Source organism: Capricornis sumatraensis, chromosome 9 (genome assembly GCF_032405125.1).
Source record: "Capricornis sumatraensis isolate serow.1 chromosome 9, serow.2, whole genome shotgun sequence".
NCBI classification, from domain to species: Eukaryota; Metazoa; Chordata; class Mammalia; order Artiodactyla; family Bovidae; genus Capricornis; species Capricornis sumatraensis.
In genome coordinates, this window is record NC_091077.1 from 58,137,082 (window position 1) to 58,153,104 (window position 16,023).

A 16,023-nucleotide genomic window follows, 5' to 3' on the forward strand; every position below is an offset into this window, starting at 1 on the left:
TGCGAAGCAGACTATAATATTCATATTTAAACAAAGCAATTTCTTATTACTAAACAAGGTTTTATCCATAATAGCATTGATATATATATATATATATATATATATATATATATATATATATATATATATTATGTATCACCCTTTAGATCTTGATTTCTTGGTCATTTCTCAACCTGAGGTGCATAGCATATTCCCACATTCCATTTTGGCAGCAATATGTGGTCCATATGCATGCATTCATAAGTCCATTTGACCATGTCAGCCTGTGTGCAACTGAACTGTCAAAAGGAATAACTGCTCAGATAGGCATGAGTCAAAATAACAGGAAAAATTTGCTTCTTTCATTGATGTTTCCAAAGAAACAAACCAAAACCAACTAGCTTTTGGACGTGAAGACAAAGTAGGGCTTTTTCAAAACGGAAAGGAGAGAATTGGGGAGGAAAAGGCCTGCTGTGGGAGCATTTAGAGCCAGCCACATCAGGATCAAAGCTGCTGCTTCCTGCGCACCCTAGGTGGGTCCACTTCTGTGGAGTGGCAGTATAAAAACAGGGAGCTCACTGGAGCACTGAAACTTACAACAACTTTCTCGACTTGGATTTTAAGTACATTTCTATATGTAGATTCCTGCCCCTCTTGCTACCAGGCCCTGTAGCCACAAGTGTTTGGTTTTGGTTTTTGTTTTGCTTTGGAGCCTTTTGGAAATATTTTCTGAATCTGATTCTTTTTCTTGGGGATAGAACTTGTGTTCCAGACTATTTTTTGAGAGGCTAGGACAGGAAGAGAAAAGTGACTGGCAAGAGGTTTCCTCTCATCTGGCAGAGTCCCATTCTCATTGTGCTGTTGGCCACTGTGAGACCGTTGCCCTGGACTAATAAGGGTGGTTGTGGGGGTTTTGTTTTGAGGGTTGGGGGTTGTTGTTGGTTGTTGGTTTTTTTGTTTTTTTGTTTTTTTTTTGGTATGTGTGCATCGTGCTGAGGTTGCACATTTAATCTTCATCTTCCACGAGCTTGCTCCCCCTTGGGCAGCCTCTCAGTGGACCATTAGACTCGGGAAGAAGACCCTGCTGGCGCTGTGCCCTGGGTCCTGTTGCTCATGTTTTGACTGTGTGTTCCCTTCTGCTATTCTTGGCTGCAGTCTTTTTTTTTTTTTTTTTTTACTTTATTTTACTTTACAATACTGTATTGCTTTTGCCATACATTGACATGAATCTGCCACGGGTGTACATGAGTTCCCAATCCTGAACCCCCCTCCCACCTCCCACCCCATATCATCTCTCTGGATCATCCCCATGCACCAGCCCCAAGCATCCTGTATCCTGTATCTAACATAGACTGGCGATTCGTTTCTTACATGACAGTATACATGTTTCAATGCCATTCTCCCAAATCATCCCACCCTCGCCCTCTCCCTCAGAGTCCGAAAGTCCATTCTATACATCTGTGTCTCTTTTGCTGTCTCGCATACAGGGTTATCATTACCATCTTTCTAAATTCCATATATATGTGTTAGTATACCGTATTGGTGTTTTTCTTTCTGGCTTACTTCACTCTGTATAATTGGCTCCAGTTTCATCCACCTCATTAGAACTGATTCAAATGTATTCTTTTTAATGGCTGAGTAATACTCCATTGTGTATATGTACCACAATTTTCTTATCCATTCACCTGCTGATGGACATCTAGGTTGCTTCCATGTCCTGGCTATAATAAACAGTGCTGCAATGAACATTGGGGTACATGTGTCTCTTTCAATTCTGGTTTCCTCGGTGTGTATACCCAGCGGTGGGATTGCTGGGTCATAAGATAGTTCTATTTGCAATTTTTAAAGGAATCTCCACACTGGCTGCAGTCTTTCATTGTCTCCTTGTGGGAGTGGGAAAAGGGTATCGTAGACCCAAAGCACATTTTAAATTTAAAATGAGTATCAGTTGGAACAAATAATGGTTCTTGTACCAGTCGCTCAGTCATGTCCAACTCTTTGCAACTCCACAAACCACACCACGCCAGGCCTCCCTGTCCATCACCAACTCCCGGAGTCCACTGAAACCCATGTCCACTGTGTCAGTGTTACCATCCAACCATCTCATCCTCTGTCGTCCCCTTCTCCTCCTGCTCTCAATCTTCACCAGCACCAGGGTCTTTTCAAATGAGTCAGCTCTCTACATCAGGTTGCCAAAGTATTGGAGTTTCAGCTTCAACATCAAACTCTTCAATGAACACCCAGGACTAATCTCCTTTAGGATGGACTGGTTGGATCTCTTTGCAGTCCAAGGGACTCTCAAGAGTCTTCTCCAACACCACAGCTCAAAAGCAACAATTCTTCGGTGCTCAGCTTTCTTTATAGTCCAACTCTCACATCCGTACATGACTACTGGAAAAACCATAGCCTTGACTCTACATGGGAAAAAAACCCTGAATTGCTACTATCAGTAAAAATGAGGATAAAGATATTATTTACCTCATATGTTTATCAGTGCAGTTCAGTTCAGTCGCTCAGTCATGTCCGACTCTTTGCGACCCCATGAATCACAGCATGCTAGGCCTCCCTGTCCGTCACTAACTCCCGGAGTTCACTCAAACTCACATTCATCGAGTCAGTGATGCCATCCAGCCATCTCATCCTCTGTCGTCCAGTTCTCCTCCTGCCCCCAATCCTTCCCAGCATCAGAGTCTTTTCCAATGAGTCAGCTCTTCACATGAGGTGGCCAAACTATTGGAGTTCATAGTAACAATTAAATACAATAATACATAAAGTAACTAGCATGGTATCAGAACATAGTAAGAGCTCAATTAATGGGAATCATGTTGATTATACTATTGATGATATATATATCCATAAAAGGGCACCCTCCTACACTGTTGGTGGGAATGTAAATTGGTGCAGCCACCATGGGAAATAGGACGGAGGTTCCTTCGAAAACTAAAAGTAGAGTTGCCATATGATCCAGCAGTCTCAGCTCTGGGCATATATCCAGAGAAGACAAAAGTTCTAATTCAAACAGATACATACACCCCCAATGTTCATAGTGGCATTATTTATAATAACCAAGACATAGAAGCAATCTAAGTGTCCATCAACAGATGAAAGGATAAAGAAGTTGTGGTATATATAGACACATGTGATGCATATTACTCAGCCATAAAAAAGAATGCAATAATGCCATTTGCAGCAACATGGATGGACCTAGAGTTTATCATACTAAATGAAATCAGACAGAGAAAGACAAATATTATATCACTTATATGTGGAATCTAAAAAGTAGTACAAATGAACTTATTTCCAAAACAGAAACAGACACAGAAAATAAACTTATGGTTATCAAAGGGGAGGCAGGGGAGGGATAAATTGTGAGTATAGAATTATCAGATGCATACTACTATATATGAAATAGATAAACAACAAGGATTTGTAGCAGAGGGACCTATATTCAATATCTTACAATAAACCATAATGTGATCAAAAAAGAATATAGATATATACCTATATATATGGGCTTCCCTGGTGACTCAGGCAGTAAAAAATCTGCCTGCAATATGGGAGACCTGGGTTCAACCCCTGGGTTAGGAAGATCCCTGGAGAAGGGAACGCCTACCCACTCCAGTATTCTGGCCTGGAAAATTCCATGAACAGAGGAGCCTGACCAGCTATAGTCCATGGGGTTGCAAAGAGTCAGATGAAACTGAGAGACTTTCACTACATGTATATTTAACTGAATATCTTTGCTGTAAACCTGAAACTAACACAATATTGTAAATCAGCTACAAACCAGTCAATAAATATCTTTGTATAATCATTTTATGTAAAATAATAGGAAACACTGCATAAAATAAGTTAATACCAGAGCTATATTACATTCATAGGTAGAAAAACAAAGGTAATTATAATATCTATCTTCAAGGTACTTCCAGGTACTGTTTTAAGCAATTTATGTGTATTAACTGCACTTAATCTTACCAACAGCCCTGTGAAGTATGTACCAGTATAGATGGACATGCTGGCAACTTATATAACTTGCTGCATCCAGTTTTAAAAACTTTAAAAGGCAGAACTCCCCTTAAAAGGGGATTTGAGCACAAGCAGAGAGTTGGACTGTAAAGAAAGCTGAGTGCTGAAGAATTGATGCTTTTGAACTGTGGTGTTGGAGAAGACTCCTGAGAATCCCCTGGACTGCAAGGAGATCCAACCAGTCCATTCTGAAGGAGATCAACCCTGGGATTTCTTTGGAAGGAATGATGCTGAAGCTGAAACTCCAGTACTTTGGCCACCTCATGCGAAGAGTTGACTCATTGGAAAAGACTCTGATGCTGGGAGGGATTGAGGGCAGGAGGAGAAGGGGACGACAGAGGATGAGATGGCTGGATGGCATCACTGATTGATGGACGTGAGTCTGAGTGAACTCCCGGAGTTGGTGATGGACAGGGAGGCCTGGCGTGCTGTGATTCATGGGGTCGCAAAGAGTCAGACATGACTGAGCGACTGAACTGAACTGAATTGAGTCTAACCCCAGAGCCAAGTTCCTTACCACCATGTTATGTGCCACACTTTGTGCTAATTACTTTGCACATGTTATATCTAATTTGCTTTTTATGTACAAATATCCTCTCTGAGTTTCAGTTTCCTTTAAGGAACTTGCTCTAAATTCACATTTGATATTTAAACCTAGGCCTGCCTAAAGCCTATGCATTTTCCATTTGTATTTTCTATCTGTGTGTTTCTAAATGGATTCCATCTTTGATGAATCAGTATCTTTTTCTACAAAGCTGAGAACTTTTAAAAGTAATAACTGATATTTGTCCTGCATTTCCCATGCTTTGCTAGATGGAGACACCAGAACTGTCCCTTGCTCACCTAAACTCTCAATGCGGATTTGACACAATAGCTCTGGAACAAACAGCAGGTTCCCCTAATGTCATGGTTTTCAGGCTTTTATCTCTGTCACCCACAGGAAGAAATATTTTTCATCACAACCCGGGAGATATACTCAGAGAGACACAGATTATATGCACAAACAATGCTTATAGTCTTACATGTTAATAGCATTTATTTTATGTTATTCAGTCTATTTTATTTTTTTTTAAGTGCTTGTTAAAACCAACCAAACTGACTTCACAACCATTAATGGATTATGACTCACAATTTAAAAAACACTCCTTTGGGAAATCTTTTATTGAGTTGGCCAAAAAGGGCATTCAGGTTTGCCATGACAACTTATGGGAAAACCTGAACGAACTTTTTGGCCAACCCCATAGTTCTTTCCAAAGCTCCAGTTCTAAGCAGGTGAGTACCTGATTTGGTTGATGGCATAGTGGAAATGAAAGCAGTTAATCTGAAAGAATGAAGGGAAATACTTTCAAATTATGAAAAGCTGTGTGCACAAGAATATGGCATTGTGTATAATAGGGAGACATGATTTCATACGGAGTATTAGAAATGTCTCTGTGAGAAGTGTCCCTTGGGCTGAGACCACACCACAGGGCCAGGCAAGGCCACACCACAGCACAGTCTCCTAAGGCTGGAGGGGCATGAACTACTAGCTGAGGAATGGAAGGAAAAGATCTTCAAGATAAGTCTGGGGAAGTAAACAGGGCCAGACCACATAGGGTCCTGCAGACCATGGAAAGAGATGAAGGGGATCCCTGAGGCTGGAGAACATAAAACTCACCTTGTAAAAAGATAACCATGGTGTGTAGAATGGACTGGAGAATTTCAACATGGTCCAGAGAGCTGTGAATAGTCTGCTGCGATATGGTGGGGTTGGGTGGGGTAGCGTGGTAGTCCTGTGTCACTTATCTCCTCTCTTAGTGAGCAGACTTTACAATGCATTTCACATGCACGAGGACCAGACTTGCTAATTTTGGAGCTGTCAACTGAGAAATAAATAAGCCATGATATAGCATTATTTTCAAAGTAATGAAAAATATATCTCTGAGACTATGGAATAAATGGCCAAGGTATAGGGAGCTCTTACTCTTTTATGCCAGAAAAAAAAAAAATCAGATTATGATATGAACCTTCATATCCTAGTTATTATCAAACTGTATTATGCTCACATATTTTACTGAATATAGTTCTGGAAATAAAGTACTTATTTTCTCTCCCTCTGAGGGTTTAGGATCTATGATAGAGGGCCACAGATCTGATGTGTGAAAGGGGAAAGAGGATTTTTAACAGCCATACCTGGCTCCATGATTAAATAAATTTAAAGTCATGCTGGGCAAGGGAATTATGGTGCTTCTTGCCTGGGCTGCTTCTTTCTTTGATTAATCATCCCCTGCATGGTCCAACACTGTTGTTAACTTGCCACAGTCGGCACCTGTATCAGTCCTTTTCTTTGGATAAAAATAGGTTCACCCAAGTCACAATAAAAAATGTTTGTTCACTCCGGGTGAATTTAATAAGACCTTTGTCCCCCAGTTAAAGTTAAATGAAATAATGGGAGAGGAGTTTTCTGGTCTGTGACCAGTTTGGGGACCTCCACTCTGCCTCCAGTGGGGAGCTGAACACAGCCAGTCACTGTTCTGTATGTGAACTCCCTCTGCCTAGGTTGTTTCCAGGGGGCATCCAGTGATGTTCATGGTTAGCGCTCTCTTCTCTCTTCTTTTGGTACCCAGTCCTCACCTACGTCATTTGCCAGCTATCCCAGTAAGACCCTGCTCACATGCCATGAGCCATCATTGTTTCTATTAGCCGAGGATAGCCTAAGGTGCAGTAGGTCTCAGGCAGGATTACATATAATTAGCACATCTTTACTTCCTGAAAACCTGTAAAACACAATAGATACAATGTGTAGTGGTGCAGCTGGGAGGATTGTGAACCAAATCGCCCAGGCACCTATCCTGGTGGCCATCAAGCTTGTGGCAGAGATACCCAGCCAGTCCTTGCATGAAGGTGAAGAATAACACTTCCTACACTTCTCACATTGTTACCAAGCACTTCCTGTGTTTCTTTCTATCTTAATCCCTCCCCACCCCAAGGCTTAATTTCTGACATCTGTGTGAATCAGTCTTCAGTGGTAAACAGAATTTTATTTAACAAGTGAACTCTGAGAACCTAGTTTTCATTAGAATGTTACTCCCTTAGATTAATGCTTCATTGAATTGCTCATTTTTCTTTTGTTTGCAAGTCTCCTCTTCCTGTAGCACAATGATCATTCTAAAAAGAAAATGTACTCAATACACTTCTTCCATCATTGATAGTCTACATTTGTTTCCTAAGCAAAGAATTTGTCCTTCGGCATTGGTTTGCATCCCTGGGCACTGCTTTGCAGTCTCTCAATTCTGTAATTCAAATAAAACTTTAAAATGTGATCTCTGTGACATGATGTCAAAAGAAACATGTCACAATAGTGTTGATACAGAGGGTTTTTTGTGACTAGAAATCATGTCTGTGCTTTGAGGAAAACAAAACAAATCAGAGCAGTTGGAATGCATTTTTACAGGAGGCTCTTTGCAAACAAGCAGAGGCCAATCCTGCTCACCTGTGTCTCATTTCCTCTTCCCATCCCTCCAGCTCTTGCTCCTTCAAGTCTGGTCATGTGTCTTGCTTAACCCTCTTCAGTGTCTCTCCAGCATGCAGAGACTCGTGAACAAGCTCCTGTCGGGATCTGCTCTCCGCCTTCCTCTCCATCTTCCCCATCACACATCATTCCAACAAACCCACACTCTTCCCCTTTCCCTCCTCGCAGTGTTCTTTCCCATGTCTATGCTTAATCCAGGCTGTTCTCCTCTTTCAACTCTTACTTTTGCACCTGGAGACCCCTTCACTGCTACCACCTATTGGGTGTTTTATCTCATGTAAATTACTTAAACTTCTCTGGGCCTTGATTTCCTCCTCTGTAAAATGGGAGCATAAGAGCAGCATTGTGGAGTCAATGACACAACATGTGTAGAGTGCTTTTAGAGCCTGCCCCAGAGAAGCCATCTAATGGAGACATCAGCCACGTTGGCTTTATTTTGTACTTATTATTGTCACCATCCTTCAAAATTTAACTCCGGTGTCTCCTGTGTTGAGATTTCCTGTCACTGCACATCCCCAGGACTGAGTGGATTACTTTCCTTTCCTGTACACTTACTTCTTTATGGCTCTCTTTATATCTTTTTTCTTATCATGAGTGTGGTTTATGATTTGTTATAATGTTAAGTAATGAAGTTGTTAATGTGGAAATATAAGCATGAGATGGTTCAAGGAGGTCTCATGACTCGTGTTTTATGTAGCAGTGTGTTCGGGATATGATTGTTAATAACAGGTGAATAAATGGAGTTTTCTTCATTTTCTGGGCTTTATAGCTCTGTAGACTTATGGTTAATGGGTGCTTATTGTATGCCAGGAATAACATTAAATATTATATGCATTGTAGCATTGAAACATATATATTACCATATGTATTAATGAAATAGCTAATAGGAAGGTGCTGTGTAACACAGGGAGCTCAGCTCAATGCTCTGTGACAACCTAGAAGGGCAGAGTGGGAAGAAGGTTTAAGAGGGAGGGGATATATTTATATTTATGGCCGATTTGTGTTATTGTACTGCAGAAATTAACACAACGTTGTAAAGCAATTATCTTGCAATTAAAAATAAATTTTTTAACGTAACACTTATCATATTTAGTCTTTAGTTAAAAGTAAAGTATTAGTTGTTCATTCGTGTATAACTCTTTGTGACCCCATAGATTGTAGCCCACCAGGCTCCTCTGTCCACTGACTTCTCCAGGCAAGAATACTGGAGTGGGTAGCCATTCTCTTCTCCAGAGGATCTTCCCAACCCAGGGATCAAACCCAGGTCTCCAGCATTGCAGGCAGATTCTTTACCGTCTGAGCCACCAGGGAAGCTACACCACCACCAAATATATATATATATATATATATATATATATATATATATATATATATATATATATATGCTACACTCATCATAGTTAGTCTTTACTATAATCAAATGTGGAAGATCTTATCATTTGCATTTTACACATGCGGAAACAGGACCTAGAACAAGTGATAGACCAGTACTCCAAAGCCTGGATTCTTAGCTCAGGAAAGCTTGGCTCAGATCTGAAAAGTGTCCTTTGTCTCTAGGCCTCTTTAGTGTGTAAATGTATTTAACCCACTTGCATTTCTAATTCCTTTCCAGGTATTCCTTCCAAGATGAGGAAGATATGTTCATGGTGGTGGACCTTCTGCTGGGCGGGGACCTGCGTTACCACCTGCAGCAGAATGTCCGCTTCCAGGAAGACACTGTGAAGCTCTTCATCTGTGAGCTGGCCATGGCCTTGGACTACCTGCAGAGCCAGCGCATCATTCACAGGTCAGTCAAGTCCAAGGGGCAGCCTTGGGCTGAATGCACAGGAGGGGACGCACAACCTGCTGCGTTCAACAGGTCCTTATGGAACGTGACATCTAACTCTTACTTAATTCTTATAGCAATACTGGGGGTAGATGTCCCCGTTTTTCAAATAAAAGTAATACTGAGCACATGGAACTTAATTTCCCCAAGGTCACCATTAGTAAGCAACAAGACCAGAATTAATGAGTATTGGTGCTGTTTATAACTAAGCCTAGACAAAGAGAAGGAAAAATGACATATTGGGGCTTAATAAATATTAAATGAAGAAAGTGCATGAAGGGAAAGATATAGAATGGGTAGGAAGAAAATTCTTTGGAGAGAAAATTTGAGTCATAACTTCTATCATCCACCCTATAGTGAGTCCCTGGTGTGGGTGTGCCGCAGACAAGTCAGCAAAAGCAATGTATCTCTTTCACTTGGGGCATTTGTGTCAAAGACAAATAACACAAGTAGCTATAAACCCAAACAGACAATAGAGAGAAAAAGATTATACTTGATATTTATAAAGGAGTTGGTAGTTTTGATGGCAATTTCCTATACAGTATCTCACTTGATTGCTTTAATAAATGATAAATGAACAGAGAAGTAGTTAGACCAGTATTAAATCTGAGATTTTGTGATTTGGAAACATTAAATTATCATCTAGGTTCTTTTTAAGAATTTTGAACCTAATCACCATCAAAGCAGCTACTATTTACCTGGGTTTCCATATGTCAGGCACTGCAAGGTACTTTTATATATTATCCTTTCAATTCTCAAAACTTCCACTTTTCGTTACAGTATTCCCATTCTTCAGATGAGAAAAAATGTGGCTCAAAGATTTCACCAAGGAGAAACCCTGACAGACAGTGTTGCCAGATTCAAACCTAGATCTCTCTGATCCTAACATCAGAGCTCTGTGTACTATACTAATCTGTATTTACTACACATGTGAAATATATACCATAATACATTAAACATCATTAAGTGAACAATCAACACATGTGACTCTGCCACTGTCATCTCAAATCCTTGAAGAATCTGCTGAGTTTTTATGTCTCATTTATTAAATATTTGGCTAGACAGACTATTTTCCCACCACTAGTTAACATCCAGAATTTATTAGAACTAGTACAGATCCTTGGTTAAAGATGTAGCATCATAATTTATAGACTCTCTGTGGAAGTACTGTAGACCAATCCTTTTTCTCTTTTTGGTCTTGGCAATTAACATAATTATTAGTTAATTTTCTATCTTTGGAAGGGCCCATTTGTATTGAAAATGTGCTCTTCACGCCGTGGATAAATGGAAATCAGACTGGTTCATCATGTGCGATCTCTGAAGTAAAATTTACACACCTGGTGTTTTTCTCAACAGCTGGGAATCCTGCTGACAAGAGATCTTACACTTGATCTTAGCCAAAAGGCCGAGCAGCGATGACAAGAGATCTTTCTCCCGCACTGGCTTTTTGGCCGCCATCACCCAGTTCCTCCCTAGGAGAAACTTTTCATACTTGTAGGCCATGGCACCCCTCTCAGAGTCTTCACGCTCACTCACCCTACCCTGGATTGCCAACCCACGGTCTGTTTGGGGTGCATCTCTGGCAAGAGTCAGGGACCACAAGAAGCCCCCAGAGGGGCACCTTTTCACTTTCTCCCTCCTGTTTGAATCTGAGTTCTTGGCCTTCTTTGAGTTTCATTTTCTCAGTCATCACAAGATGCTCTGAGCCTTTTTGCCATGTGCTTAGAACCATGTTCTGAGAAGAGTTCAGGAGAAAAACAAAACCGAATATGTGACTCAATTTTTACCCTCAAGAAACTTAACCATACCAAGCAGCTTTGTTCTGTCCTTCTCTCCCTTATTCGCATTTGCTGTCATGGTTTTGTCACTTAAATAAGAAATCAAGGATTAAGTTTCTGCTTCTTGCCTTTTACGGGCTCACCCTTATTGCTTAGAACCTGTCTTCAGAGGGCCTCTTTGTACCGAACTGTCTCCTCACCATGGCAGATTAATAGAAGGTGAACACAAAGACATCATGAATGCAGGGTTAAAATGAGCTGGCATCCTCCTGGGATCAGAAGCAATCCAGATGTGTTTCCACTGCCGATGTGTCCTACCTTGCCTCCCCAAGTGTTATGTTTTATAGGCATTCATAGCATCTTATACCTGTCCTGAGGCATTGTGATACTTTCAGTATATAATTACCCGATGTTTGTTTGTTCTACTAAATTGTAAACTCAATGACTTAAGGCCATGTGTGGTATGCTTCTCACCATATAACCAGTGTTTAGCAAATATCTGAAGGAATGACCACTGTCTGAGCCACACGGATGGTTGATTGCCTAAAAGCCCAGGTTTACAGATAACAAAGACAAAATTAAAATAGAAGAAATTAAAGCCATGAATTTCAGACATTTGTTGGCCTTTATGTTGGATAATCATATAATTTATCATCCCAACCAGGGTACTCCTGAGAATGAAAGAAGTTGGTGTTAATAATTATGCTGGGACAACAGGCAAAACTCATACATGTTCTGGAAAAACCAGGACATATACCAACCTCTTTAGGGCTTTTCAAGACAGTAGTGACCAAATAGGTTCTAACTGTGAGAGAGCTCTAATTACCAGAGCTTTCTGCCTTCCGTGTACTAGATATCAATGTGAATTGATTTCCATTGAAGTGGTTTCAAATGGGTTAAAAAAATCATGTACATGGTGAAATAAGCAGTGTCCCTTTGTCTGCGGCATTTGGAGGATAATAGTGCACTCTGGAGCTGGGATTCCCAGGGCAGAGTTAAAAGCATGACGAGCAACACAGAAAAAGAAATGGAGGCTTCTGAGTACTCTAATTCTATTCCTAAATCTCTGCCTTCAAAGAATCTGCAAAATGCATGCTGTATTTGATAGAATCAAAGATAACAAAACATCTTTCAGCTACTTAGAGGATTAGATTGGAAGACCCATCTTGAGTTCCCAGGTATTAATAAAAATTAAGAAAATACAGTAGATTCCCCAGGCAAGAAAAGATCATCTGCCTAAAGGGGCAGATATAAAATACGTGACTTCCACATACAGATGGCCGAAAGGCCCATGGAAAGATACTCTATTAGAGAAATGCAAATCAAAATTACAATGAGATATCACCTCACACCAGTCTAAATGGCTATCATCAAAAAATCCCCAAACAATAAATGCTGAAGAGGGTGTGGAGAGAAGGGAACCCTCCTACACTGTTGGTAGGAGTGTAAATTGGTATAGTCACTATGGCGAACAGTCTGGAGGTTCCTTAGAAAAGTAAAAATAAAGCTATATGACCCTACAATCCCACTCCTGGGCATACAGCCAGAGAAAAACTTGGTCCAAAGGATCATGCACCCTAATGTTCACTGTGGCACTGTCTTCAATGGCCAAGACGTCGAAGCAACCTAAACGTCCATTGACAAAGGATTGGATAAATAAGATAGGGTTGCTGCTGCTGCTAAGTCGCTTCAGTCGTGTCCGACTCTGTGCGACCCCAGAGACGGCAGCCCACCAGGCTCCCCCATCCCTGGGATTCTCCAGGCAAGAGTACTGGAGTGGGTTGCCATTTCCTTCTCCAACGCATGAAGGTGAAAAGTGAAAGTGAAGTCGCTCAGTTGTGTCCAGGTCCTAGCGACCCCATGGACTGCAGCCCACCAGGCCCCTCCATCCGTGGAATTTTCCAGGCAAGAGTACTGGAGTGGGGTGCCATTGCCTTCTCTGATAAGATATGGTACATATGCACAATAGAATATTACTCAGCCATTAAAAAATGAAATAAAATAATGCCACTCTCAGCAACATGGATGGACCTAGAGACTGTCATTCTGAGTGAAATAAGTCAGACAGAGGAGAAATATTATGTGAATTTATTAAACATATTAAACATCCCTTATATGTGGAATCTAAAAAGAAATGATTTAAATGAACGTATCTACAAAACAGAAACAGACTCAGAGAGTGAACTTATGGTTGCCAGGAGAATAGAAATGGGGGGAGGGATAGTTAGGAAGTTTGGGATCGACATGTACACACTGCTATATTTAAAACAGATAACCAACAAGGTTCTACTGTACAGCACAGGGAACTCTGCTCAATGTTATGTGGCAGCCTGGATGGAGAGGAGTTTGAGGGAAAATGGATACATATACATGTATAGCTGAGTCCCTTTGCTGTCCACATAAAGTGATCATAACATTGTTACCTGGCTATACTCCAATATAAAATAAAGAATTTAAAAATATATGTGACTTACTAATTTCACAACGACATTTTGTCTCTGGACTGGGTCAAAGATTCTAGATTATCTGTGGTGGCCAGCAACTGTGGATGGAGCAGCCGTGGTGATAGGCTGACGTGACTGTGGGCTTCTGGGTACCAAGCTCTCTGCTAAGTACTTGTGAATTATTTCCTTCCATCTGCCACAAATCCCAGAGGTTGATGGTGTGATTGTCCCCATTTTACAGCTGATGGAACTCCAGTTCAGAAAATAACTCGGCTAATATGTAGGTGAGGCGTCACTTGAAGGATATGCACGGCTCTTAGCCTGTCTCCGTGCTGCTGATGTTCGGCACAGCTGTTGCCCTGAGGAGGGCATGCTACAGGGTGAGGCATGGTCACCTGCCTGCAGATATCCGTGCTGTCTGGCTGCACAAGTGAGGACGACACATATGGAACCAGCGGATGACAGAATAGCCCCAAACTAGAAGCTAAGTTGTATGAGAATGACAAGAGTTTCAGTAGAGAAGATGATTTGGGGTAACGATAAAGGCTTCCTGAGAGCTCAGGGGGTTTAAAACCAGGAAGGAGAGTTTAATCCATGGAAAGGGAACTGTATTCTGAGTGAAAGCATTCATTTGTCTCTCTGCGCTAACATAGAATGGGTTCTGTCTTTGAGTTTTCCTGCCAGCAATGTCTAGCTTATTTTTTTAAACACCATAAATCTTATTTCTGCCTAAATTCTAAGTGAAACATAAATGGGATTTTGTTTTATCTTGCTTATAGATTTTTTTTAATTCACAGACTTGACTTTTTGTTGTTTCCTAAGTATGTAGAATATTTAGCTCATTTTTCTCATTTTTAGAGTCTTTTTTTCTCTCTAGTTGTGAAGGAAACAGGACTACATAGTCACCATTCATTTTGAATTGTGCAGTTAGACTTATTTTTTAGTCAAGAAGTCAAACATTTTTCCATTTTCAAACTAGAGTTTGAGTTTGAAAATCAGCTTTAGTTTCCAAATTACGGCCATTTATTCCTTCAATGTTCGCCTTTACTTACATTAAATCAGTGAATGAAGATTTCAGCAACATGGACACTGTCATTATTTGCTTTTATTTTAAAAAATAAGCAACATTAAACTCATTACAATCCTTCCTATGGGATAGTACTCTTTAGTTTGTTGATTGCCACAGTATCTCCAGTGAATAAAGTAATAAAAAGTAATTTTTACAGTGCAAAGACAAATTTGTATTCCCTCCCTTGTCACCTGTTAAAAATGCAATCACGAATTTAAGCTAATAAGATGAATCATTTGGGACAGTTAAATAGTAAGAGTCATGTTGGGTCAAAATACCATTTGAGTGAATTTTTTTTTCCTCTTTCTAAGAATTATATCACTCTAATAAAGTTACGACTCACGGATTTCTAAATTCCTATTGGAATGCAATAAAAATCTAGTTAGGCCCTTGATGTCAATGACTGCAGTACAACAGAGCGTGTTGCAAAAGTTCATCTCCAACTGATTACTGATCTGTTGAAGTAGGAATAAAAGAAAATTCATGATTATAAAAAACAAGAATAGGATGTTGTTTTTATTCACCACCTTTATCTTCTTTGCTGTGATCATAGAAACCTTGGAACTTCCATAGATACACAAAGGAGCTAGTTTTTGCACACCCTGACCTGCACTGAAGTAGCTACTTGCCAGAAGTTTATATTATTCTTCTACAAATCAGCATCTTGACTGGGAGGAGAGGGGAAACTTAGGGATAAAGCTTCTATCATAAATATTCATTCAAGAATTGTTTCTTGAGTATCTGTTTGCCAGACAACATTCTCTGGACTGACCTTCAATGTACAAACGACAGAGGCTTCGCTGTCTTCAGAGCTAATAATATAGAATGAAAGAGAGTCAAGTAAACATTTCAACAGTCATACCAGAAAGGTGGCATTCTGGTATGCATACCAAATTCTTTGGCATTCGCCGCAGAGAAAACAAGCAGTTATATGTGTATCCTGAGTCACACACACGTCACTCACACTCAGCACATCTTCACCGTGGTCTTGATCATACTTCTACTGGTAGCCCCTGGCTCACAATATTCTTCATAAAAAGTGGTCTCTGCCTCCTACAGTGAAGCTCTACTCCTCACTCCTGTTCTAATCTCCAACATGTAGTCTAACCCAGAGCAGTTGCTGAATAAGCCAGTGACTGAACAAATCAATGAGGACAGAATATACATGTGATCCTTGGGTGGACATGGAAAGTAAAGGTTTCTGTAGATGAAGTTGTCTTCAGTATCATTGTTTGTTGGTTGGTTGGTTGGTTGGTTTTTTTGGACATATTGTGGGGCTTGCAGGGTCTTAGTTTCCTGATCAGGGATCAAACCTGTACCCTTGACAGTGAAAACTTGGAGTCCTAACCACTGAACCACCATAGAATTCCTGGAGCATTGTTTTAATTTAT

General features: G+C 40.5%; 1 protein-coding gene across 1 annotated transcript in view; it reads left to right on the top strand.

The window, feature by feature from the left end:
* The window catches only part of STK32A (serine/threonine kinase 32A), a 135,785-nt gene that overhangs the window by 65,913 nt on the left and 53,849 nt on the right, over nucleotides 1–16,023 (top strand). The window contains exon 5 of the mRNA XM_068979677.1: nucleotides 9,129–9,302. Within this exon, the coding sequence (XP_068835778.1) occupies nucleotides 9,129–9,302 (174 nt within the window). The remainder of the gene's footprint in view (nucleotides 1–9,128; nucleotides 9,303–16,023) is intronic.